Consider the following 27,900-nt stretch of genomic DNA (forward strand, 5'->3'; position numbering starts at 1 on the left):
TCCAGTGTTTAAAACTGTCAAGTTTGGCAAAGATGACCTTGTTGAATTCATGATACAGTTAATGTGATTTTTATGCCAATTTTTCTGATTACAGCTTAATTTTTTTTAAAAAAAATTACATTCATGAGATTGTTTAGGGGGGAATATCCAGGATGAATGTAATTTTTTATGAGTATTAAATCAGGAAAAACATTGAAAATACTTATGGCTGATGGTTTGAGAGTACTCTTGAATTTGTTAGACCTGAAGTTACTAGTGGGTCTCCATTGTATTAAGCTATGTATTTAAAGGTGTTTGTTTTCTTTCTATTGTAAAATACATGTTTTAGATATTTGAAAAATACTAATAGAAACAAAGATAACAAATTATCCAGTAGTATGCTGTCTGAAGAAATTCTTTATTGCATTTCAGACTTTCTTGCAGGATTTTATTTTGTTTAGGAATGGGAGAGTACATGTTATATCTGGTTAATCATTTCCATTTTAGCTAGTGATGATGACTCATATTTTTTGGCTGCATCTCTGTTAAGAATTTAGTCATTAGAACAAACCCAGGTTATTCTGGTAATGACAGCCTATACTTTATGAGGCCCACTGTGTCATTGCTGCTGTGAGTGCTTTCTGTGTTCTCACGGGGTCCTTGGGGGGTGGCCATTGCTATTCCCACTTGTGAATGAGTGAATAAAGAACTGTGCAAGGGGACACAGCCAGTCAGTCATGTAGTAGCAAGCGATTCAGCAGGTAGTCTGACTACATTGGCTGTTAATTAGTATGTTTGCAATCTAAAAGCAGTGTTAAAAGTTTTATAGGAAGGTAACTTATTAATAAATAATTTTGAACTGAATGTTCAGGAAGAATTATAGACAGGATGCAATAGCATGTCTCTTTAACTCATGTTCTGTGTACACATATAGACACATTTTACACATGTGTGTGAGTGGTTATTTATTTATATTTGGTGTTTTCATGACTGGGTTTTTCTTTGTAACAGCCCTGTTTGTTCTGGAACTTGCTTTATAGACCACGTTGGCCTGTCTGCTTCTGCCTCCCAAGTGTCAGGATTAAAGGCACGTGCCAACACACCTGGCTAAGTGTATTGATTTTTTTTTAATTACGTATTTATTTATTGTGTGTGTATGCACATGTGAATGAGCGCACGTGTTCATGTGCAAGGGAGTACATGCCATGTCACATTTGAAAGTTAGAGGACAACTTCGTTCAGGAGGCAATTTTCCTTTAACCCTGTGGGTTCCTAGATTGAACTCAGATCATCAGGTTGATGGCAGGCACCTTTGCCCACCAAGCCATCTTTTTTTTTTTTTTTTCCAAGGCAGGGTTTCTCTGTAGCTTTGGAGCCTGTCCTGGAACTAGCTCTTGTAGACCAGGCTGGCCTCAAACTCACCGCCTGCCTCTGCCTCCCAGGTGCTGGGATTAAAGGCGTGTGCCAGCACCGCCCGGCGCCTGCCATCAAGATGATGGCAGTCCATAGTATATTGATTTTTATTTTGCCTTCCAAAGTTATATTACGATCTTTCTTTGAGGCAGATTACTTTCTTTGGCAGCCGAGATGATACATGTCATATTTTACTAACTACAGGCAGAGTATGGAGTTTCTGTGTCCCTAACACAGCAGCCGGATTGTATAGGTGATGAAAGTGTGAGCAAAACTTTATAGCTCTGCTGAAAGCTTTCCTGTACTCCTGGGGCAGTGAGTGCTGTCAGTTCCTGCGGGGATCTGTGCAGCAACTCATTAGACCCTTTCCTCTGACTGTGCTGCTTCAGTACCTGGCCCAGCTTGCTTGCTCTCAACTGAAAACCACAATCTCTTCTTCTGTGACTCATAGAGATCCTGATTCTCCTTTCTGCTAAGGCTTAACTAATTTGATTTCATAAAACTATAGTATATATCATATATCAGTTTTCTTCAGGTGACATTTGAATTTTAGAAAAATTGTTTATAGGCAGTAATTTGATTGTGACTAGCAGATTCTTACTATCTACAGAGTGGATGTGAGCCATTCCAAAAGAGAAGAAATTTCATACATGGCAGGCTTAAGGGTGAACTGTTGAAACTTCATTCCACTGATGATTTTTGTTTTTCTTGTGTAAGATAGGGATTCATTAGGAATTCTACAGTGGAGCCCTAAAAGCCAGGGATGGTACCAAATACATGTATACTCTCTTTTTATGCACACATCTATGACAGGTTAGTGTATAGATTGTGCACAGAAATTAACAACAATAATAATTGTTTAAGACACTAAGTAAAAATCTGCATTTTGAGGTCATTATTAACTAAAGTTAGGATTACTTAAACATTTAGTACCATACTAATACACTTGATAATGGACATGGCTACTAAATGACAGGCAAAAGTATGTGTAGTGTGTAAACCCAAGATACAGTTCAGGTCCTGGGTAGGACTCAGGACCACTTATAATTTTGTTGTTGTTTTGTTTTGTTTTGTTTTTCTAGACAGGGTTTCTTTGTGTAGCTCTTGCTGTTCTGGAATTCTATAGACCAGACTGGCCTCAAACTCACAGAGATCTTCCTGCCTGTCTCCCAAGTGCTGGGATTAAAGGTGTGTGCTACCACACCTGGTACCATTTGCAATTTAAAAATTATGATTTGGACAGGGAGTTAGCTCAGTTGGTAATGGGCTTGCTATAAGAGCACGAAGAAGTGAGTTTGAATGCCTAGTACCCCTGTCAAACCTAGGTGCAGATGTGTGCCTTTGTCACCCTAATGCTGTGGTGGAAGGGTGGAGACAGGTAGATCCCTGACGCTCATTGCCAGTCAGCCAGTCAGCCAATCTGGATTGGGGAACTCCAGGTTCAGTGTGAGACTGTATCTCAGAAGTAAATGGAGAGGGATTGAGGAAAACATTGGCCTCCTGACCTACACACAGGCATGCACACAGAAAACAAAGCCTTAGAACTGTTTATTTCTGCAGTTATTTGGGCTGTAGTTTACAAAGGTCACTAAAATTGTAGAAATTTAAATTGCAGATAGACAGGGCCTTCTACATGCTTTTATGAGTAAGAGGCTTTCTATCTCTAAGTAATTTAAGAATTGTGTGTTACTATACTTGTAAGAGGCTTTCTATCTCTAAGTAATTTAAGATTTGTGTTACTATACTTAGTTTTATTATGAGAATAAATCTCATTAAATACTATAATTGTATTTTTAGATGTGTATAATTTTATTTCTATTTTAACATAGCATCTGCCTCTTCATTCTTGTGATTTATATTCTTGAATAAAATACAGTTTTTACTTAAACAGAATCAAGTGTCACCTAAATGACCAACACTGCGTTTTGTAGCTTGCAAAGCTTTGGAATAAACTTCTGATGCATTAGGTGTTATATTTTGTATGTATTTTGTTAGTTCAGTATTCAGACTTTTCATCATTAGTGTTTTGTTACTAATGTGGTTGGTATTACCAGCTCAGTTCTTGAGATGTGCTGCAGATTGTACATTACCACGCTCATGATTTACATCATAGCATTTACATTATTTACAAATTATTATACATGAACTGATGTGGTGAGCAGCAGAAATTTCAGAGGTTGTTAGTACCTAGATGTTGAGGGAGCTGCAGGCCTCTTCCCACAGCCTGGCTCCCTGCCGCCTGACTAGCTTATTCCCCGAAATAGCAACACACAAATTGTATTCATTTAAACACTGTCTGGCCCATTAGCTCTAGCTTCTTACTGGCTAATTCTTATATCTTGATTACTCATTTCTATTAATGTGTGTAGCACCCCAAGGTGTGCTTGCCAGGAAGATTGTAGTCTATGTTCATCCTGGGTCGGAGCTTCATCGCGTCTGCCCAGGGGAGGCATGGCGTCTGAGCTCACTCCCTCTTCCTCCCAGCATTCTGTTCTGTTTACTCCGCCTACCTAATTTTCTGTCCTATCAGGGCCAAGGAAGTTTCTTTATTTAACCAATGACCTTCCTCCATCACCTAGATCATAGGCTGAGTTCCTAGAATGAGTAAGTGTTTCTGTTGCTTTTTCTTTGGTTTGGTTTGTAATGGCTCAGCCCTGCTAAAACTATGAGCAGTTAGCATTTGTTCATTCAGACTAGGACTGATTGAGAACCTGTTCTTTGTCAGACTTTGTTACATGCTGGTTTATAAAAGCGAAGGGCTGAAATAGCTGATGATCTCAAATAAGAGAGCGAGGAATGCACCCTCTACTCCCTAAGAAGAAAAGCAGTACATAGCAGGACAGGTCTGGATACTGCCCCTCACACACATGCCCCTGTTCATCTCCATTTTCATGTTTACTCATTTAGTGGTCACTCATGGCCTACATGTGTACTAAGTGAGAATGTAACACTTGACATAGGATCTTTTTCTTGTGTGGCTTGAATTTTAGTGTGGAAGACATAGTGGAACAAAAATGGTTAACTACAAAAAGTGTCTTTTTAGGTATGGAGATGTGGGATGCATTTGTAAACTGGGTAGTTGTGGGGATTAGTCCGAAGGTAGTTACCTGTAGTGTGTTTCTCTGGCTCTCAGGCTTTACTATGGGACTTCCTTTAGCCTGTGAAAGATGCTGTTCCTGAGCAGAAGTGTCGAGCCCCATGCAGTGCTTCCATTGCTGTCTCCCAAGGATTAGTGTGTTCCAGGTAGGGCTCATTCTCTCAGCCTTGCCTTCAACTGCCCGTAGAGTGAGACATTATTATAAGAAAGAAACAGAGCCAGTCAATGATGCTGCATTTCTTTAACCCAGCACTCGGGAGGCAGAGACAGATGGATATCTGAGATTGAGGCAAGCCTGGTATAGAGTGAGTTCCAGGACCACCAGAGCTACACAGAGAAGCCCTGTCTCAAAAAACAAACACAAACCAAAAAAGAAACAACTGCAAGAGCTGCTATTGTTTTGGGCCAGTCGTTTTCACAGTATAATTTAGAGGTGAAATATAGTCTGTCTGTGTACATGATGATTGTGTATCTGTGTGCGTGACTGTGGCTAGTCTAGTTGGGACTGAGGAGACTGGTGCCAGCTAAGACACTGGAGTGTAAATTGAGTTAAACTTCATCCCAGTGATGAGCTGGCTGGAGACCTGGGCCATATAAACCAGCCTCTGTTGTTGTAGGGAGCCGTGGGCTGTGTTCCTGCCACCCGGGTCCTGGCCGCCAGCTAGCTTATGCTCCGAAATAATTACATGGAAACTGTATTCTTTTAAACATTGTTTGGCCCATTAGTTTTAACCTCTTATTGGCTAGCTCTTACATATTGATCTAACCCATTTCTAATATTCTGTGTAGCACCATGAGCTGGCTTACCAGGAAAGATCTTAACCTGCGTCTGTCTGGAGTGGGAGAATCATGGTGACTGCCTGACTCGGCTTCTTTCTCCCAGCATTCTGTTCTGTCTACTCTGCCTATCTAAGCTGCTGTCCTATCAAAAACCAAGCAGTTTCTTTATTAATTAACCAGTGAAAGCAACAGATAGACAAATGACCCACCTCCATCACTGTGTGAGGCAGTATCCTGAATGAGTTAAGGTATCACAGTTTTCTTGGAAGGAGAAAATGAAGGTTATAAAGAAGTAAATTCAGACTCTTAGGAGAGTAAGGAGAAAATGTTTGAGAGAAAGGAGTTTATGGAAATCGCAGCATTTACTTGAATACTCAGATATGCGGTGATACCATTAACTAGAGTAATGTGTATGTGGTAAGTTATAAGTTAGAATTGGAGTGGGAAAGTAAAGTTCTTTTAAAATTTATCTAATTTGAGGTGCTTGTTGGTTTCCTAGAAACTTCATACTCAGATAGTTAAGAGTAATGGGAGTCAGGGATTCAGGGTGACTGAATCAGGGAAGATATAGCCAACATGTTGTGCCAGAGAGACAAAGAAACCTAGGGCAGAAAGCTCAAGAACATCTACAGGTGGATGAGCTGGAAGGGAGGAACTGTTTAAGAATCCTGAGAGGGAGTGGTCCAGAAGTCCAAGTTAGAGTGTGCAGACATACCTCCTGAGTTTTCCTACACCCTACTGCAGTTTTGTCAAATTGATCTTAAGTACTACCTAGTTGTGTTGAAAGCTTCTTTAATACTCTCTGGAGCACTTCAGCATCATGGTGGTGCTGCTTATTATCACCGTCTGTCCTATAGTGTTTGTCATTAGTAGATTTTCTGTCCCCATTAATAGGTTTCTCTGCCAACAGAGTGAGCCAGATCAAACCAAATTGAAAAATATAACAACAGGTTCATTTGAGCAAAGCAACTCCTGGGTGGGTTTTCCAGTCCCAGAGATCGAGGCCAGAGAAGCCACATGTCTGAACTAAAGCAGGGACATTATATAGGTTGTAGGTGAGGGGGTGATGATGTGTCTGTCACAAGCTGGATTTGTGCCCAGGTATGGTCAGAAGTTGCATACTTTAGGCAGGGACTTGGACTGTTGGCAGCAACAGGGGAGGAAGTTACGATAGTTGTCGAGAATGTGGAACTGGGCTTTTTGATGCTATTCTTTGTTGGTGATTCTCTGAGGGGGGGTTGGGGGGGATGGAGGAATGGGGCTTACCAGATTGTTCAGGGACAAGCTGGAGGCTCCAACTGAACAGTCATGTTTCAGAGAAGTTGCCTGTGGTGGTTAATATTGGTTCTCAACTCAACTGGATCTGGATCAAATAAAGACAAACTGCTGGGGGGGGGGCACTACTGTCAGGGGTTTCTCAATAGGTTATTTGAGGTAGAAAATCCCTCCTACATGCAGACAGTAACATCCAGTGGCAGCCCCAATAAAAGGAGGTGGAAGAGAAACCTTTGCCTTCTTGCCATCACTTTTGCTGGCAGATTCCTCTGCCGTACTGCTGTCACTGCTGCTGCGTTTGCATTCTTTTGCTGATGTTCATAACCCAACTTCTTTGGATTTCTAATGTAGACTGAAACCTGGCAGTTCTCCAGGAATATACCAGGTCTTTAGTGCCTTCTGCTTGGTACTCCTGAGGCACTAAGGTGTGGCTGCTCTGGTGTGATTGAGCCACTGTTGTACGACCTGGACTGTATTGTGTAAATCAGTCTTGTAAAATCCCTTTTAATGCATATTACCTGGATTGGTTCTCTTCCTCTAGAGAGCCTTGACAGATGCATTTCCAGTGTGTTTTGTATCTGTAGGAAACACTTCAAAAGATGTGTTTTATTAAAGAGCGTTTTCACTAGTGCCTGTTCATTGAGTCAGGGTCTTACTGTGTAGCCCTCCTCCCTGAGCCTTCTGAGCACTGGGATTACAGGTGTGCCCTGCCACACCAGGCTGGCCTTTCATTTTTGGTGGGCTGCTCTTGTGGGGTTTGGCTGCTATCCATCATTTCTGTTCTGTTACTTTCTCTTCCTTCTTCCGTGTCTCCATTCATCTTTGTTTTTATTTATCCTGTTCTGTTGAGAGGCAGTCGAGGTAGGTTTGTTTTTTTCAGGTTCTCTGGGTTCGCTTCCCAGTGCTGGTCAAAGTGAGGTTGTGTAGGCAGGCATGCAGGCTATAATTCCCACAGTTCCAGAATTGGACCCTTGATATTGGGACCTCATGTTGGGCCTTAGTCAACTATAGACCCATCTGGATGAATTTAGACCCCGTGCCAAAACAACAAATGAAAACTTACATCAGAGATAAGTGTTTGATGTCATTTTTTTTGAGATAGATTCTCTGTTCTCTTATTTAGTCAAACCAGCCCTGAAGCTCCTTTTCCTCCTGTCTCTGCTTTTGGAGTTGGAGCATTTCAGGCATATGTCAGCACCTTTACCTAGCTGTGTTTTGTTACTGTTTTTTAGTTTAAAAGCCCCCTCCTTTATTTTATTTATTTGCTAAATCTCCTAACTACTACAATACTTTATTTCTACTGTGACCTTTGATGAAGTCTCCTTTTTCTTTGTGCTTCTCACTCATTTGACCTTTGCCTGTCTTGCTTCCAGCCAACCTACTGTTGCCTTTCTTGAGAGCCCATTGTGGTACACACAAAAGACTTTGATCACTGCTTTTTTTCTCCTTCTCCTCCCCTGCTCCCTATCTTACATCCTTATCCCCTCTTTCACTTTCTCCTCTTTTTATTTTTATTTTCCTTTATGGCACTAAAGTCTCTTTCTAGAAAATCTTCTTTCCTGTGCCCCTAGGGGGCTTTTTCTCTCCTCCTGGTGTTGTGTTCTATTCCTGGATTATTACCCTTTTGTTCATTCTTTCAGTAAGAAAAACAAAAACAAAACCAAGAACTATATAGTTAGTCTGAGATGGAGTAGGCAAGTATTACACAGCACACAGGTACTGATGGTAGCTGACATAGTGCACATTCGATGTTCATACATTGACTTCACGCCTGCTTAGGAATTTAGTTATGTTGGCTCCCAGGACCTTCCAGAGGAGTTGGAGACCTGGTGTCTAGCAGCTCCTTTTTGTAGTGCTGTCTACAGTGTCCTCCCTGACTTCCAGATATGGGGCTCTATTTCCCTGTTCGTGTCTTAGTGCTATGATTCACCGCAGAGTCTGAATTAAATGGTCTGTAGAACAAGTGCTTAGGTGCTGACTTGCCTGTGCCAAGATCTAGGACCAATTTTCAGTTTTAGGCTAGAGACCAATTGAATATATTCTCAGGAAATGCTGGCTTGATTTTTGTTTAACTGTATCTAGAAAAATAAAAAAATTGCTACATTGAGAGTTTTTTTGTCATCTACTAATGACAAACTGATCAGAAAAATAAAGTTAAATCAAAACTGTGTCAGAATTTGGTGGACAGTCCTGGAAGAGGGCATGTATTGTAGAGGAGAGAGGGAAACAAGCCAAACCCTGGGGATCCAGCAGAAATTGCAGTGCACATGGCTAGAGTTGAGATTGCAGTACAGATTGGCCAGTGTGAAAATATGTGGCCTCCTTAGGAACTTGATTAGCCCCTTTGCTTCTAATCACTGCTTAGCATACTCATATGTAACATGAACTCTGTGGACTTGCCCTGCCCCAGTATCCCAGACTCTGTCCTTTTAACCATCTCTGACATTCTCCCTGCAGTGACGTAGAGGTGCAATGGGGAAATCAAATGCATGGCAACATTGCTTACATTAGGTACAAGGTACAAGAGCCGTTTTTGTTCTCAAGATTGAAGAATAGCATTAGTATCCAAACAAGTCACACGTCCGGGTGGTGGGTTATACTAAACCTGAACACTTTGAAGGCAGGTTTCTACATTGTACATTTTAGAGACTTGAGAGCAAGGACATTATGCACACGGGTGACAGTTTTTTGTCAACTTAATGCAAGCTAGGGGTCTTCTGGAAAGGAGCTTCAGTTAAGAAAATGCCTCCATAAGGTTGGCTTGTAGGCGAGTCTCTGGGGTATTTTCTTGATTAATGGTTGATATGGGAGGGCCCAGCTCACTGTGGCATAAGAAAGCAGGTTGTGCAAGCCACAGAAGCAAGCAAGCGGATTTCTTTCTCATCTCTGGTTCAGTCCCTGTCACTTTGCTCAGTGACAAACTGTGACATGTAAGTGTAAGAAGAAATAAATTCTTTCTTCCCCAAGTTGCTTTTGGTCAGTGTTTTATCATAGCAGTAAAAAAAAAGCGAAATAGAACATACATCCTCTATGACTAAAGAATGTGTGTTTTAGGAAATTGGATCATACACAAACTGCAGTAAATAGCGGCCTTTTATTTAAAGCTTCAGAAGTTAGGCCCTAGTCCTTGCACTTACATAACCATTTCCACAGACATTTTATAACTTATAGTAAAGCAAAAAATGTTATAAAATGCATGTAGCTAGTTGCATATATTAATGGTTTGGTAGCATGTCATGAAAAATACTGATTTGCTCTGGGAGTACTGTTCCACTTTGTACCCGATCTGTTAAAATTTTACTATCTGACCAACTTGAGAGAGACTGCAGTGGTGGCTAGTGAGGGAAAATGTAGGTCTTTCCAGGAAATAGTAAATGACCTGTTTTCCAGAGAGGAGGCAATCATGAGTCTTCTAACAAGTGATATGAAAAACCTGCATTTAATGAGTTTTGTGGATTAAAATTAGTTCATGATATTTTAATCAAGTCCTTAGAGTAAAATTGAAAGTCTCCCTTTCCCAGCCGTCTTGAAGTTGCTACTATTAAGGCTGTGTATGCTTTTCTGTGCTTGTATTTTCATAAAATATATTCCTACAAGTAGATTGAGTTTAGGGATTATATTTACTGAAAGTTAGCTGGATTACCAAATTGTTGTTCCACTTTACACCCCTCAATGTGGGCATGCCCTTTTCTAGCACTGGACAGTGTGAGCTAACCCCTTCCGCTTGCCAGGTAGAATTTTCAGAATTTTAGCTTCTTCCTCATTGTTGAGGTTGAGCATCTTTTCATGAGTAGTTCTTGCCACCTGTATTGTCTTTCTAAGTGAAATGCTTGTTTCTCTGTTAGGATGTTGTTATAATTGCTGAAAAACCTTTTTAAAGAAAAATGCTGATTTTTTTTCCTCTGTGTATCTCTGTCTCTCTCTCTTCTGTCTCTCACTCTCTGTTGAGACAGGATCTCACTGTATAACTCTGGCTTTCCTGGAGCTCTCGTTGTAGACCGGGCTAGTCTTAAAATCACAGAGATCTGCCTGCCTCTGCCTCCCAAGTGCTGGGATTAAAGTTGTGTGCCACTGACTCAAAATATTGATTTCTTATGTTTACAGTTGGTTTTTCCTTCTTAATACTTTAGTAATTTTGGTGTTTGCCACTCAGTGAAATATCTCCCCTTATTTTTAGGTTACTTGAAATGGTGCTGGAAAAACTGAGGGAACACTAAGTGCCCCAAGTACTATTATCTTAGCCGGGATTGTAATTGATAGCTTGTACCTTTTAAAAAATTCTAATAAGTACCACATTTACCAGAGCTTGGGTAGGCCTTTTCTTTCCCTCTTTTTCTTTTAAGTTGCATTACAAATTTTATTTTCATGCGTATGCTGCACCAAGGGAAAGCCTATGCAAGTTGGTTTTCTCTTACCATATGGGTCCAGAGATCAGAATTAGGTGGTCAGTCTTGGCAGCAAGCACCTTTACTGTCATTTCACCAGTCCTCCTTTTCTTAAGTCAGGTTCTGGTCTGTTTAGCCGCATGTGCTGGCTAGTTTTTTGTCAGCTTGGCATAAGCTAGAGTCTTTGTGAATAGGGAAGCTCCATTGAGAAAATGCCCTTACCAGATTAGTCTGTGGGCATACTTGTGGGGTATTTCCTGGATGATTGATGAAAGAGAGTCTGGTTTACTTGAGCAGTGCAGGTAGTCCTGGGTAAGCATGAGCAGTGGGCAGCATCCTTAAGGTTTGGGTGCCCTGACTTCCTCTTATAATGTTGAGCTATAAGCTGACGTAAACCCCTTCCTCTCCAAGTTGCTTTTGGTCATGTGGTTTTGTTATAGCAGTAGAAACCGTAAGACACTGTAGCCCTGTGGTATTAACATTAGAAGAACATTGGTTATAGATAGGCGTGTTTTTTTTTTGAGATTTTTAAGTATTAACTGATTCTGATGTTTTTAATTTTAAGTCCTTGTTTTCTAAAATAACTACAAAAAGTTACTAAACTTATTTTTCCTTTAACAGTTAGCTCCTTTCTGTACTGATTAGTTTTTTTTAAAATGAACTAAGGTGTTATAATATATATGTGTACATACAGACACACCCCTTTCTCTTATACCTTGTATGTGCCTATGTGTAAAATAAATGAACTTAAAATCTCCTCCAGAACCAAAGCATACACTTGCAAAAATAAGCAGTGACTGTTATAGAAATTAGCTTTATTGGTGATTGTAAATGTAGTCATGGTCCACTTAGTGTCTGAATTTTAAGAAGTATGTCGTTAGAATTTGTCTTGTGAACATCGCATATATGATACTACTACAAACCTAGATGGTATAGCTTACCACACTTCTAGGCTGTATGGCATGTGTGTTACATGTGATATATATGTGTGTGTATGTATGTGTGTATACACATATATGACAATGTGTTACATGTTATAGATAGACAGACAGACTGACAGACAGACAGACAGACAGACAGACAGACAGACAGACAGACAGACAGGGGTGTTGAGTGGCAGACGTGCTCTCAGCCTCTTTCTTCCTAATCCCAAGCACCCAAACCCGAAGTGTATGGCTGGCCAAGTGGGTTAGCCACTAACAAATGGGTGCCATTTTGTAAAAGGAGACTGTTCTTTTTTTCCCAGCTGCCCAGACACAAAAAAAATCACACAGAAACTGAATTAATTACAACACTGTTTAACCTATTAGCTCAAGTTTCTAATGAACTCTTACATCTTAAAGTAACTCATTTCTATTAATCTATGTATCACCATGAGGCTGTGGCCTACCAATAAGTTTCCGAGCATCTGCCTCCTTCAGCAGCTACAAGACGTCTCTCTATATTCTTCCTTGGTATAGGCTGAAGAAGCTTCTTTATTAACCAGTGGTAATAAAACATATTCCTAGCATATAGAAGGGACTCTCACATCAGATTACTTGAAATGATTAATGAGCTCTTTGTTGTGACACATATGTATATTAAATGATAGAGTAGCCATTTTTTTTTCAGTTTATTTCTCCAGGCATAATAAAGTATGTATGTGTGTGTGGGGGGTCTCTGCATATACAATGGCTATCAGAGTGTTTATCTGTGACAAGAAGAAAGTCTAGTTTAACATGACTCAGTAGCTAGTGTTGGTTCAGAAAAAAAAAAGTTTGACCCTGGCCAGTTTATTTTAGGCATATTTAAGTACAGTACAATTTGAAAAAAGTTTCCTGGTGTAACACAACCCTGTGTGCACAATAAAACTTAAGGCATAATTCCATTGAAATACTTCTCAGAGTATATGTTGGCTTCTTCCATGAAGATGGGTTCTGCAGATAAACTACATGTGTCATCTTGAAGACCTGGGGGAGGATCAGGAGTGGTCTCTGTCATACAGATAGCACACAGGTCACCTAGGCTTCAGTCTTGTTTGTAAGGGAGATGGAGCAGGTGTTGCCTGGCCCTGCAGATAGTGCAGTTGTCACCTAGGCTAATAACTACCTCTGGTCCTGTTAGTAAGGGTCTGGGGAAGCCTGGGGATTCCTGGGGAAACCAGGTATGGCCTGGCCCTAAGGTAGCCAAGATGATGATTAGCCATCTACATTCCTAGCCTTCTGGGCAGAATACGGGCTCCTTTGTTTGAAGAGACAGCCCTGCAAGTGTAACAGTCCTGGTTTCCCTAGTGCTTATCTGTGAGCACAGGTATCTCTGTGCCCCTAGCAGTAAAATATAAATTAATAGGTAGATAAGAAGATATCTAACACTAAAAACCAAGAAAACATTCTGTTTTCTTGTACTTGCAGAATCCTCTATGGGGATGGGGGAGTGGCCTAGTATTGGTTGTCTAGTAAGTGCCATTTTCAGAGGAGTTACACATTATAAAACTTGTAAAATTCAGGGTAAAGCTAACATTGATTGCATATTCTGGCAGATAATTGCATTGTGAAGATGGTCAGTGAGTATATTATTCTGTTATCTATTTTCTGTGAACTTGACATATATAAAGGATGGTGAAATGTATCTGTACTCTGTTTTCAGTTTAAATTGGTTCATTTTCAGGATGAGTGATATATTTCTGAACATTTCTCTGGAAGCCCACCCTGGTCAGAGTTATCAGCACCTCATACTACCAGGCATCATTTTTGTCTTGTTCTGTTTGTTACCTTATTCCTAAGAAGTTGGTAGATCATTCATGGCATTTTTCTTCTCTTGGTACCCATGGCTTTTTTTTTTCTCCATCCCCTCTGGAAATACAGGGAAAATAACTGAGCTTGGTCTGTGTAACTTTTTCTCCACATTTGCTCCTTAGGGGAAAATCTTTCATCTTCATCATTTATATTTCTGAGCTTGGTTATTGTCTTGAACTCCAGTTCCTTAATAGCTTATTGTTCCCTGGACATCTCTAGGTGCCCCAGGAATTGTAGATTAGCTTAACTGACTGACTGGAGATGCTCTGCTCCTCCTTCAGGGTGCCTGATGTTTATCCCTGACACTTCCTTTCCCTTATACCTTATGTCTAACCTGTTAGCAAGTTCTGCCACACTGGTTTCTTTGGTTTATTTTACAATTACTTCTTACCACTTCCAACTGACCTGTCATGTTTTGTTTTGTGTAGTATGGTATTATTGTATCATACATTTCTGGTGCTATTTTCATTTCATCCAGTTACATACTTAAGTCATATTTTTTTCTGACAAACTCTTGTTTTTTATATTCTTCAGAGAGTACCTTAACTTACAAAGCCTGTAAGTTCTCTCTCTCAGTAAGCCATAAGGTTTCTCATTCTCTTCTAGATACAGTTTTTCTTGATGTTTCTTAAACATGCCAGCTGGATTTCGCCTCGGTGTCTTTCTGCACTGCTTTCCCTGGCTTGGTGTACTCTTTCCCTACGGTTAGGCTGTGATGAGATAGCGTCTTCAGCTCCCTTACGTGACATTGCACCTTTCCTCTCCCTCCCCCTGTACTTCATTCAGTTCACCCCTACTGGTCCTTATTTGTGTTTCTTGCTGGCCTCTTAAACTACATGAGAGCAGGGATTTTTCTGTTCCCAGAAAAATCTCCCATAGGTAAGGAGAGCATGAGTGGTGATTTAACACCAAATGAAAGCATCCTGTCTGCAGGCTTAGTGTCTCTTTTGAGCACTCGACAGTTAGTAACTTTCAGTGTGCTTTTTAAAAAATTATTATAACATGTCAAATTGCCCTTTTTTGTTTTTTTTAAGACAAGTTTTCTCTGTGTAGCCCTGACTGTCCTGGAATTTGCTCTGTGAAATAGGGTGGCTTTGAACTCAAGAGATCCACCTGCCTCTGTCTCTGAGTGCTGGGATTAAAGGCGGGTGCCACCACTGCCTGGCTGTCAAACTGCCTTCTAGATATTTATGTTTATGCCTATAAATTATTGATGCTCCCACCCCTGACCAGAGAAGTTTCTTCTGCACTGGGCAGGAACTCATCAAAGTGCTGAAAATAACTGATTATTGAATGGTCATCTGTAAATGGGACATTTATATCACTATCTCCGTGGCTTAGGAAACATTAAAAAAAAAAGAGGGAGCATTCCCTCTTTATATTTTTTCATGTAAGAGCCAGAGGATGGGAATAATGCTTAGAGATACTGTCATCTAGACATGACATGACCATTGTACTTACTAATTCACTGTAACTGTGGTTACCTGTGTAAGTCCTGCCCACAATCAAGCCGGTATTATCACAGACTATTCCAACAGGCAGCATTAATTTGACTCAGTGGGCTTCACCCCCCCCACCCCCAATGTGGAGAGGCCCTGAAGGTGGGAGGGCAATGTGTTGTCTCTCTCTCTCTCTGTGTGTGTGTGTAGTGGAAAGGGGAGTTGGATCAGTGTTTATACATGTATGAAATTGTTAAAGAATAAATGAAAGATAAGTTTAGTATAGATTGACCCTCCTGTATTACTTCATGTTTAAGATGTTTAAAATGACATCAAAGCATCACTGTGAAATGAACCTTCCTAATCCCAGCTTTAAGAGTTATGCTGGTATTGCTTTGTTTCTTCTTTTCTTAATGTATGCCTGCCTGCTTTCTTCCTTCTAGTATAGATTGGCACTCCTGTATTATTTCGTATTTAAGGTGTTTAAAATGACATCAAAGCATCACTGTGAAATGAACCTTTCTAATCCCAGCTTCAAGAGTTATGCTGGTGTTGCTTTCTGTTTCCTGTCTGTCTGTCTGTCTGTCTGTCTGTCTGTCTGTCTGTCTGTCTGTCTGTCTGTCTGTCTGTCTGTCTATCTATCTATCTATCTATCTATCTATCTATCTATCTATCTATCTATCTATCTATCTATCTATCTATCCTTCCCGCCCTCCCTCCTTCCATGTCTCTGTTTACATGTAGCCATTAATTTAAGTATTGTCATCAGCCTATTTTTTCATACGATTCCCAGATCAATAAAGGATTCATTATTATTATTGTATACATTTCTTTCAATTGAATAAGGTTCAGAAACTTCAGGACTTAGAGACAGCCTATAGATTTTTCTACCTTTGGTTCTCTCTTTCTGTTCTCCTTAGGAAAACTACTAGTCTGGATACCATAAATTAATTTTAATTGCTTTATAGAATTCCATTGTCTAAATAAAATGTGGTTGTTATTCTTATTTCTAGCTAAGAATAATATGTTCTTTTGCTTTTCCACAGTTAAAACATAGGAATTTAAACATTTTTGTTTGTTCCTTTCTGTATTGGTAAGTTTTACTTATTTTTAATGGTGACTAATTCATTTACTAGGTACTCATCGAGCTAGTGAACCCTTGAGGTGGCTACCAGGTTATATTCACTCTTGCCAGGCCACACTCACACTTTCCAGGCCACACTCACACTTACCAGGTTATACCTACACTTGCCAGATCACACTCATATTTCCCTTTCCAGTCTAGTCAGTCTTTTCAAGTTTCAATAGTTTCATGTGTTTGTATTCATTCTGATACCTTCTTTGAATTACTTATATTTTATCCTTGTTGTTCCAATGAGGTGTTTGTCATTTAAATTTTGATTTAGAGTTAATTTGTAGGAATTCTTTATATAGTTGAATAATAATCTTTTGTATATAAGATATTCTGCAAGTATGTTGCTCTTGTTCTTTACATCCAAACTTTTAATGCAGCTTCAAAAATTTTTTGGACTTGTCAGCCTTTGGTATTTACATACCTCCCCCTCTGGTTTGAATATGTTCCATATTCTAAAAGTTTTACAGTTTAACTTTTCACATTTAGGCAGCTAATTGATCTAGACTCTTAAGATGGACTGTTGACTGAGGTTTCTGTTTTACCTGGTCCTTCTATGTTAGCTATGCCACCCACAGCCATTTAATCCCGAGGAAACACATAGAAGTCTACATTAATCATAAAGTGGTTGACCTATTAGCTCAGGCTTCTTAATAACTCTTATAACTTAATTAACCCATTATTCTTGTCTGTGTTAGCCATATGGCTTGGTACCTTTTTTGGAGGGGCAGTCACATCTTGTTTGCTCTGTGTCTGGCTTCCTCTCTCTCTGGGTGACTACTGCAAACTGACCCTTTCCTCTTCCCAGAATTCTCATTGCCAAGCCTCTACTTCCTGCATGGTCACTGTTGCCCCACCTATACTTCCTCCCTGGCTACTAGCCAATCAGCATTTTATTAGAAATAATACAAGTGACAGGATAAAAGACCATTGTCCCACAGCAATGGACTAGGGGAACTCTTTTCTCTGCTTAAGCTTCTTGCCCCAAGCTAGTTATTGAGTGATCACAAGCATATTTTTCTAGCCTTTATTTCTTTTGTATGGGGTTCTCAAGGAGATGGGCAGGCACCAAGGCAAGAATTCACCCAATAATCTGAAAAACAACATGAAAACACCAAAACCCAATGATCTTACAACAGAAGGACTTGAACACCCTAACACAGAAGAAGTGGAAAAAATTGACTTTATAAAAGCAATAGAGTCCCTTAAACAACATGTAAAAAATGCCCTTATAGAAATGGATGGGAAGTATAACAAAACTCAGATATGTTTTGAACATGGTTTTTTTTGCTTGTGTTTAGTGAAATGACTGAAACTTTTAAGTGCCTACTTTTAAGACAGTTGCACTGTGTAGCTCTTGTCCTTGAACTCCTGGTCCTCCAGTCTCAGTCACTTGAGTTCAGGAGATTGCAGGCGTTCAACACTATGCCTGACTAAATTAACAATTTTATTTCATTTTATTTAGATGTGTTTGTGGGGTCATGTGTGCTATAGCTTTTATATTTTGAATGTCAAGATAATTGGTTATCAATAGTGTTCAATTTCTTCAATGACTAATTTTACACTAAAATTGCTATCCATGTATTTTAAAACTGCATTTTAAAAATGCTTTTGGGGGAGGCATCGCCAAAGGGTGGGAAGAGTGTATGACACTGGACATATAAAATGCAAATAGCAACACAAATGCAAGAAGTCTTATTTATCTGACTCTAAATGCAGATCTGTGTGATTTATAAATTTGGTATCTTTTGAGACAAGGTTTCCCTGTGGAGAGCTGGCTATGCTGGGATTTGTGATCCTCAACTGGAAATACAAAACCAAAAATTGGTTTTCTAGGAGCACTTGGAGATTATTTTCTGTGATAATATGATCAGTTTATTATATAGGTTCATTTAATATTGAATCTTTTTGGTGATTATATTTTGTTAAATTTAACTAAAAATAATTTTATAGTTCCTAAAATGAAGCTATGTAATAAAGTATAATTAAAAAATATGCTTCTGGGTGATGGTGGTAGTGCACACCTTTAATCTCAGCACTCGAGGGGGTGGGGGAAGGCAGGTGAATATCTTAAGAGTTTGAGGCCAGCCTGGTCTGTAAAGTCTGGTCTTTGTAAAGTGAGTTTTAAGACAGCCAGGGCTGTTACATGGAGAAACCCTGTCTCAAAAAAAACCGAAAAAGGACAAGAAATAAGCCGCCCCCCCCCCCCCCCCGCGCCCATTGATGAGTGCGTTTTGGTTCATCCTCTTATGGATTTTCTTTTTTTAAATCAAATGGGTGTTGTGTTTTGTTTCCTCTTTTTTATAATAGATTTTTGTGATGCTCGATGTAATTCCTTCCTGTTGGTGTGAAAACACTGTTGAAAAGTGTTGGGAAAGGCTTATTTATCTTGACACTTCTGGGTTGCAGTCCGTCTCTAAGGGAAGCCAGACAGGAACTCAAGGCAGGAGCCTGGAGCTAAAACCGTAGAGGAATGTTGTTACTGGCTCATGACTGCGTATGCTCAGCTAACTTTCTTATGTGCCTCATAGATACCTGTCTAGGAGTGGAGTCAGTTACAGTGGGCTGGTCCTTCTCCCATCAACAGTCTCTCGAACGCAGGAAAAGCAGTTTGATTGGGGCAGTTCCTCAGCTGAGGGTTTTTCCTTCCCAGGTGACTGCTGCCATGCTCTTGTCTTCAGCAGCACTCCACCAGTGTCCACAATGTCTTCTCATTATCTCCTTACATGTCTCAGCAGCTCGTACAAAGGAAGACATTTCACTGGGGCTAGCTTACAGTTTCAGAGGTTCAGTCCATTATCATGGTGGGGAAACATGGCGGTGTGCAGGCAGACATGGTAGAGTACTGTGTCTCAATCTGCAGGCAGACATGGTAGAGTACTGTGTCTCAATCTGCAGGCAGACATGGTAGAGTACTGTGTCTCAATCTGCAGGCAGACATGGTAGAGTACTGTGTCTCAATCCGCAGGCAGACATGGTAGAGTACTGTGTCTCAATCCGCAGGCAGACATGGTAGAGTACTGTGTCTCAATCTGCAGGCAGACATGGTAGAGTACTGTGTCTCAATCTGCAGGCAGACATGGTAGAGTACTGTGTCTCAATCTGCAGGCAGACATGGTAGAGTACTGTGTCTCAATCTGTAGGCAGACATGGTAGAGTACTGTGTCTCAATCTGCAGGCAGACATGGTAGAGTACTGTGTCTCAATCTGCAGGCAGACATGGTAGAGTACTGTGTCTCAATCCGCAGGCAGACATGGTAGAGTACTGTGTCTCAATCTGCAGGCAGACATGGTAGAGTACTGTGTCTCAATCTGCAGGCAGCAGAAAGAGAGTGACACTGGGTCAGACTTGAGCTTTTAAAACCCCCGAAGCCCACCTTGCAGTGACAAGACCACATTTCCAATAATACCACTCCCTATGAGTCTGTGGCAGCCATTTTCATTCAAACCACCGCACATCCATATACTGGAATCTGTTCATTTGATCCTCAGGTAGTTCACATTTTTTTTTCGTATTGTATCCTTGGTGGTAGGACCACAAAAGCAGAATTACTGTACCAGTATATGTGATTTTTGCAAACTACTGCCTTGGATATGTTATTTTTTTCTTCAGCCCCATGATAGTGTATGTTGTCAAGCCTTTTGGATTTTTACCAGCTAAAATTGTTGAGGAAAGGTTCGTTGTATCATCTTGAGATGGTTTTGTCATGAATAGAGTGGTTTATTCTTTTGTATATTTAAAAGCTTTTGCAATACAAGTTGGAACTTTTTTATTGATTGTGTTACGACATGAGAGGTGTGTGTTCATTTTGGACAGAGACTCACCTTGGTAGCTCTGGCTGGTTTGAACTCAATGTGTAGCTCAAACCTTAGCCTTAATTTCCTGTGTTCTGGGATTTGAGCCGTATGCTACCAGCTACTGTACCTGGCCTATAGGAGTTTTATGTATATGTCTTTGCATTCCTTTAGTTGATTTAGGGTTTTGAGCATGAGCCTTCTTCCTGTTCCTGTCTTGTGATGGAATTTTACTGTGCTTTCTTGTACAGTTTCTTCCCACCTCAGTTAATGAAGAGAACTTCAGAAGACATTCCCAAAGGCCCATTTCCTAGGGGCTTCTAGATCTCAGTAAGGTGCCAGTTGAGATTAACCATCATAGGCAGAGTATTTGTTGAAGTGAACCAAAGTTGCCTACTTACAGAAGTACTAAATAATGAATATTGGAAAAAAAATTTCTTAATATGTGAAATAATAGAAGCCCAGGAGTTAGCAGTCTGCAACTGACTACAACCTCACTGGGTGGAGAGCTTTTTAAGAAACCGTCCCTGACCCTTGTCTTCCACACACACACACACACACACACACACACACACACACACACACACACACACACACACCCGCCCAAGTTTATTGAGAAGTGGTGGTTGTTTTCCTTAGAGTCTTGCTGTTTAATACAGGCTGACCTAGAACTTACTACCTAGCCTAAGCACAACTCAAACAGCAGTCCTTTCTGCCTTAGTCTTTTGAGTGCAGAGATTACAGAAGTGTACTAATTTGCCTGATCATTTTTTTTTTGTTTTCATTAGTACTTACTAGGGATTGAAATAGGGTCTTGTACACATGGGATTTTTTTTTTAACTAGTTAAGGAAACTGGAATATATAAAACTTCTGGGTTCTAGATGTTTTTTTTTTCTGTTCATTTATTTCTTCTCAGACTTTTCTTGTATCTACTGTAAGACCAAATAAATAATTACTGGCATAATTTTCTTGAGATGGAAGCAGGGCAGAAGCTTTTTTTCTGTGGACAGTGTACTTAACCCCTCTGTTTTCCCCCACTTAATGCTGATGATGTTAGAACTCAACTCTTAGATTGATAATTAAATGTAGAATTCTTAATACCCAACATTTAGTAAGCTCTTTACTATATGTTAATTACAATAACATACAGTTATTAGTTTGTCTATTGGGTCACTATAAACCCAAATTTTAGGCTCAACAATTGATTTTATTAATTTTTAGGTCTGATAAAACTTGGTAGATTTATTCACGCCAACCAGATTAGAATTGGCTGAGGAACTAAACAACGTTAATCTTAATTATTAAGGGACTATTCTGGTTATAAAGTATACTTGGCTATTTGTGTGGAACGTGAAACTAAATTACCCATTAACACTTATGTAGTGTTCATTGAAGTCATGGCCAAGTTTTTTATAGGCTGTTTTATTTCAGCTTGACAAGACCTGAAGAATTGTTTTATTACAAAGATCATCAGGAGTACCAAGATAGTAGCTTTGGGGTAAAGATATGACTGCCTCCTCACTCCCCTGGGGGTAGTAGCTGACCACATGAGTTTACTTTCTCTGTAAAAGGTGCACGGCACACAGTGGCTTCCTGTGAGGACAGTGCAGTGGTTTGCCTGCTTCTCTGTGTCTGCCCCTATCTAAAAACAGTTGGTTCTCCTTGGGATGTTGGAGAGCGTGCTTTCCTTGCCTACTAGTAGCAGGTTTTGTGTCTTCGTGGTTTTTTGTTTTCCTTTGTTTGCTTGGTTTGGTTCTTTACTACCAACTGATTTACTTGCTAGTTCTCAGAGAAACTGATGCCTTCTTGACAGGTACATCTGACTTGTTTTATTATTATAAATGGGACAGATTGCTTGGTAGCAGAATGCTTAAGTGCTATGGACATTTACCTGCTCTTATGGTGTGATACCTACTAGAGAGAGCTTTTGGGAACTCAGGACAGTAGTGCAAGTGTTTGGGATACTTGTGATATAATATGTCTTCAGGCTGGTGGTAGGGAAAATCTTGCAAACTTGTGGTGAAAATAGGGCTCCCATATAGAAACTTAGATTTCTATAACTTGGTTTTATTCTGTTTACACCCCCCCCCCCTCCGTGGTATCTTAGAAACTTGTAGAGAAGAGACCAGAAACTGAAGTGGAAGGCACTTAAATAAGTCCAGTGGGCTAGGGGGAAAGAGGGAGTCTGAAACAGAGACAGGATGAAAGAGAGATGAGGAAATAGCCCCTAAGAGTATTTGATACAGAGGCTGGCCTGTAGACAGTGTTAATGCTACTCACATTGATTTTCAGGTTCTGGTTCTGATAATTTATCCACCTGCATATATGCCTTTGCACCAGAAGAAGGCATCAGATCTTATTATAGATGTTTGTGAGCCACTATGTTGTTTGATGGGAATTGAACTCAGGACTTCCAGAAGAGCAGCCAGTGCTCTTAACCTCTGAGTCATCTCTCCAAGCCCCTACTTTTTGTTAGTGTTTTTCATTCATGAATATCTGCAGAAAAAGTTGTTGATTGGGGGAAAGATGGAGAGATTTATTGGTCATGGAGTGAGAATTTGACTACCGAGAGAAGGGAAAGCTCCTACAAAGAAAGCATAAAGGTCAACATGTCAGGGTATTGTCACTGAGCCTGGTGACATAATTTCATATCTGGACATGGTAAGAGGAGAGAGCTGACTGTTATAAGTTGTCTTTGATCTCAACTGAAACACAAGTGGTATGTGTGTACCACCCCCTTCAATAAATAAATGAAAAGACTGTGCTTTACCCCTGCTCACTTTCTGATTTTATAATTAGATGCAAAGGGCGAACAGAAAGAAGAATCTGTGGTGTTAATAGCACAGCTAAGTCTTTATTCCTGCTAGAGACATGGATATGACCTATACTTGGATGCAACCTATCTTTTGGAATTTTGTTGAAAATTACTGTATTTGTTAAGAAAATAAAAAGGAGGCTCACAGTTGTATGAACTTTGGCTTATCTTAGAGTTAAGGGGAGAATGTGAAACCAAACACCTTGGGCTGGAAATCCATCCTCACTTTTCTCCATAAGATTAAGATCTACCTGAAATGTTCATTTAGTATGATAATTCATATAGAAAATGAGTTTAAAATGTCTTTATTTAAAATGCTACTATTGGGATTAGGGAAATGTCGAGTATTTTTAAGAGCTTAGAGGTGGGCAGACTTTGGCAGTGCAGGTATGGGCTTTCCAGGCAGTGATTCTTGGTTTTAATTCTGTTAGCTGGCATTTTCTCCCTTCTTTGAGATAAAATTTATTACAGGCTGGCCTTGAACCCTCTAACCTCCTGCATCCCTCCTCTCACCATTGAGCGTATGATTGTGCACATCTGTAATCTTAGCCTTGAAGAGATCTTGAAGAGGGGTTTAGTAATAGTATCTGTTAAACAGCATGGTTGTAAAGACAAGCAATGTATGCCATGCTATGCGTGACACTGGCTAAGAACTAAGTAAATATCAGCTGCTGTTGATACCAGCTGCTCTACTGCCTTTGTTTTATATGTGAGACGTAAGGCAAAGACTCTAGACTAATAGTTCTCAACCTTCCTGATGCTTCAACCCGTTAGTATAGTTCCTCATGTTGTGGTGAACACCAACGATAAAATTGTTTTCGTTGCTACTTCATAACTGTAACTTTGCTATGCCTGTGTTTTCTGATGGTTGTAGGTAACCCCTGTGAAAGGGTCCTTCGACTTCCAGGTTAAGCAATGCTGTTCTAGACAACCTGTCCAAAATCACATTTGAATACTAAAAATCTATTATTTACCTTCTAAGATGTTTGTGATAAACATTTGAAAAAAAACTAGCTGATGGATAGTCTTTTTATTTATTGTTACTAAGAAGTGAATATTTTCAGAGCAACTTCTCCAGTAACATACTTTGTTTTCTTGTAGGATCTGGAGTTTCATGGAGTCATGAGATTTTATTTTCAAGATAAAGCTGCTGGAAACTTCGCAACAAAATGCATTCGGGTATCTAGCACGGCAACCACTCAAGATGTGATTGAAACACTGGCAGAGAAGTTCCGCCCTGATATGCGCATGCTGTCCTCTCCCAAATATTCCCTCTATGAAGTGCATGTCAGTGGAGGTCAGTGGAGGCTGTGTCCTGACCTGGGGTCATAGCTTGTGCAGTGTGATAATCAGGTCCCAGGCTTGCTGCTCGACTTCTTTTCTTTCTTTACCATGTCCAACAGTCATTGGCAGGATGGCAACTGTTCAAATTCTTGTACATAACTATTAGAAGTTATGATAACATATTTTATGTATGATTATTTCTTTTTTAAGACTTATTTATTGATTATGTATACAGGGTTCTTCTTGCATCTATGCCTTCAGGCCAAAAGAGGGCACCAGATCTCATTACTGATGGTGTGAGCCACCATGTCGTACTGGGAATTGAACTCAGGACCTCTGGAAGAGCAGTCAGTGCTCTTAACTTCTGAGCCAATGATTATTTCTTTAAAGTAACCAGCCCAACGATTATTTCTTTAAAATAAATGCCATTAACATTTCATTAAAAAGATTTGCCTAACCTATCTGAGTGTCTTGTATATCAATAGTATTGTGTGCTACATGCTTTTGTATAAATTCAGCTATAGAGGATAATGCCATGGTTACTTGTAACTCAGATAAATATTGTATAGGTTAAATCAGTGATCTTGCCATATATTTTTGCATTCTGTTAACAGCACATTTTTATTATTCTTTGGAAACAGTAGGACATCTTAAGGAAAATCCCCTTATATATTTTGTAATTTCTACTTGTTTTAACATTAGCAGTTGTTGTGTGAGATTATTACTGGGGAGACATGGGGTATTCTTACCCCAGATAGAGAATCAACAATAGATCAGAGTCCATCTTGATGAACCATTGAGTTTTGGGGGAGTTTACTTAGAGGAATATGAGTGAGGGGGCTATTTATAAGAGCAGAAATGACTCAAAGACAGCTATGTCATAAAAAGCCCAATCCCGTATGGGTGACAGCTCTTGAACGCTGAAAAGCTATAATGTACCACAAATCTCAACAGATTGGAGGTTGCTCTTTCTGGTCAGGTTGACTGGTCTCTGCTCCTTTGTAGTTCAGCTAGTCAAAGCTTTAGCTTAATTTGTCTGAGAGTATCTCAGTAGTCCTTACTGCACATATATGTTTGTGGAGGTAGGGAGCCTAGAAAATCTGATCAGTTTTAGGGACTTCCTGAAGCTGTTGAGTTGTGCTTCCCTATAGGGATGGAGTGTTTGACATCTCTTTTGCAGACTCTTTGTCTTAATGTGTTTTTCTTCAAGATGGAGGTTTTCTCCCCCAGAAAATTGCTGTCTAACAGCAGTTAATAAAAGTGTCTTGCAACTCAATACCACAAGTTAGGCTGACTAGAAATGCAAAAATGTAAATATTTTATAGATACTTTTGAAAATGTTTAATAACGTATTAAAAAGTTTTAAGTACAACAAATATTGCTAAAAAGGGTTATATATGGCACAACACCAATTTCAATACATCTTAATTTTCAGCTATAAAGTTTTTAAGACATAATTTTTTCTTTATTTTTATGTATACAGCTTTCTTTGTACATTTGAAATAAGATTGGAATGTTTTTGATAATGTTGATTTTCAAGTGTTACACACCTTTTTCAGGAATGTGTGATATGGTCCATATTTATTACTTTATGACTCCTTGTGTAAATTTTAACTAGATTAAAATCAGCTGCAGAGGGTGTTCTCCGTTCCAGGTGATTTTCTTGGAGATATGTTTTCTTTGACCTGCACACCTCTATAAATAGGATAACAAGAAAAGAAACTTCTGTTCAGCCTGTTTGGTTATTCGAATATCACCACCAAGGGCCTTAGAATAATATGAAAGATTAGAAGTTGAGTTTTAAAATTATGATTATAAGTTTTCAAAAAGCTCTTCATGTGTTTTTCCTTATCTTCTTTCTTTGTTCTCTTTGTTTTCAGTTTTATTTCATGCTGTGGATTAAAGCCAGGTTCTCAAGCATGTTAGGCAAGCTATATCTCTAGCCTCAGCACCTGATACAATCTTTGGATAGTGAATTATTTGGCCAAAAAGAACATATAGCACTTCCTTGTATTATGTAGTTTCAAATAGTTAATATTTAACAAAGACTTGGTTAGCTTTCTAAAAAAATGGTACATATAAATGAAAGGAAAACTAAACTTTGTATTTTATTCTTGATTATAACGACACTAATGAGAATTGTGCCTCCTGAACCTGGTGAGCTTCTCTGGCACAGGGCTTCCTTTTGTATCCGCACAATACTGGCAGAACATTTGCAGCAGATGTTATAGAACAGGAGCTCACTTGGAGCCAGGGTTCTTTTAGTGTCTGGTAGGTACATCTGCTCCTTACACATATCAGAGCTTGTTTGTGGCCTACTGTCTCTGGGCCCCACTTCTTATCTGCTTTGCTTTCATGGGCTAAAGCCTGGGTCCAACCCTTGGTTCAGTCATAGGGAAAATAAATTGATTATTTATTTATTTGTTTAATATTATTGGGGTAGTGTGCACATGTCATGGAGTATGTGTTTGGAGGTCAGAGGACAGTTTGATTGAAGGGAAGACTAATGCATCTATCACTGGAGACAGGTGATGGGCCTGTTGCCATTTCTTGATAAGGAAGATCTGAGGCATCAGTGGGATTGTATGTACCATTAACATGATTTCCTTATCTTGTAGTTGTATATGAGATAGTTGGATATATAGAAATGTTCATCTCTTTAGTTTCCTCAGTGAGATCAGAATAAAGGTAGTATTCTTTCCTGGTCAGCGTCTGGCACTGAATCTACCATGACAAACACACTAGCAACAAAATAGCCTACTAATTAAAACTGATTTGACATTCTTAACAATATATTTTACCTGGTCAGTGTCTAGCATGGTAGAGCAGTAGCTTCAAGGTGCTGGACTGTTTCAAAGTGATTTGAGATTATATTCAGTGCATTTCAATCTGTCAGCAGGTAATTGAAGGACTTAAGTATCTTATGTGCATAAATTGTGTTTCTGCCATGAAATGACCACGGCTTTTTCTTTTTTTCATTTCATGTTTTGAAGAAGAAAGAAGATTAGACATTGATGAGAAACCTCTAGTTGTGCAGTTGAACTGGAACAAAGATGATCGGGAAGGTAGATTCGTCCTTAAGAATGAGAATGACGCCATTCCTGCCAAGGTGGGAGCAGTCCCTGTGTCTGATGCCAGCTGCAGTCCAGGGCTGGGTCAGTGGAATGGACAAGGCTATGTTCTGCCATAGGAGCTTCTCTTTTTCCTATAGTCCTTTACCCTCAAAAACACTTGGGAAACACCCTGTTCTACCTGTTTCATCTTTTAGTTCACCTGGTCGCCCATTGTTCAAGAAGAAAGTTCTATATGCTTTTGAGGAAACGCTGATAACCAGTTTGTCATTTTTAGCTTTCTTCCAAATTATAGAATCAAAGTTGTTCCTGTAGGAAATAAAAAGGACAGAGGAAATGTTGAGTACCCACTTGCGTGTGCACAGCTTCCTAAGGCACATTTAATGCATTTTCATATTGATGAGATATGAGGAGTCAAGATGAGGAGTCAGAAAACGTCCTTAGGTTTTTGGGTGGTGTGATAGACTGTTGCAGTTGCTCTTTTGTTGCTATGATAAGCTATCCTGACAAAAAACATGTAAAGGAGTAAGGATTTGCTTTGACTCATTTCCTGGGGCAGTCCTGGAGGCAGGATTACATCATACTCCACTGAGATAACTGGAAAGTGTGTAGTTTTATGCTCAGTTGAGTGGCATCTTATGTAACATTTTGGTATTAACA

At 39.6% G+C, this 27,900-nt stretch overlaps 1 protein-coding gene across 18 annotated transcripts in view; it reads left to right on the forward strand.

Annotated features, from left to right (window-relative positions):
• Positions 1-27,900, forward strand: part of Afdn (afadin, adherens junction formation factor) — a 123,838-nt gene that overhangs the window by 11,275 nt on the left and 84,663 nt on the right. For 11 of the 18 annotated variants that reach the window (XR_012908164.1, XM_075951359.1, XM_075951366.1 and 8 more), the window contains exons 2-3: positions 23,987-24,182; positions 27,163-27,278. Coding sequence is in view for 17 of the 18 variants with exons in the window: in XM_075951359.1 (XP_075807474.1) it covers positions 23,987-24,182; positions 27,163-27,278 (312 nt within the window). In the remaining variant the exon portion in view is untranslated. The remainder of the gene's footprint in view (positions 1-23,986; positions 24,183-27,162; positions 27,279-27,900) is intronic. The other 7 variants (XM_075951327.1, XM_075951336.1, XM_075951292.1 and 4 more) reach the window with 1 other exon arrangement.

The sequence above is a fragment of the Microtus pennsylvanicus genome, chromosome 1 (assembly GCF_037038515.1).
Source record: "Microtus pennsylvanicus isolate mMicPen1 chromosome 1, mMicPen1.hap1, whole genome shotgun sequence".
Lineage (NCBI taxonomy): Eukaryota > Metazoa > Chordata > Mammalia > Rodentia > Cricetidae > Microtus > Microtus pennsylvanicus.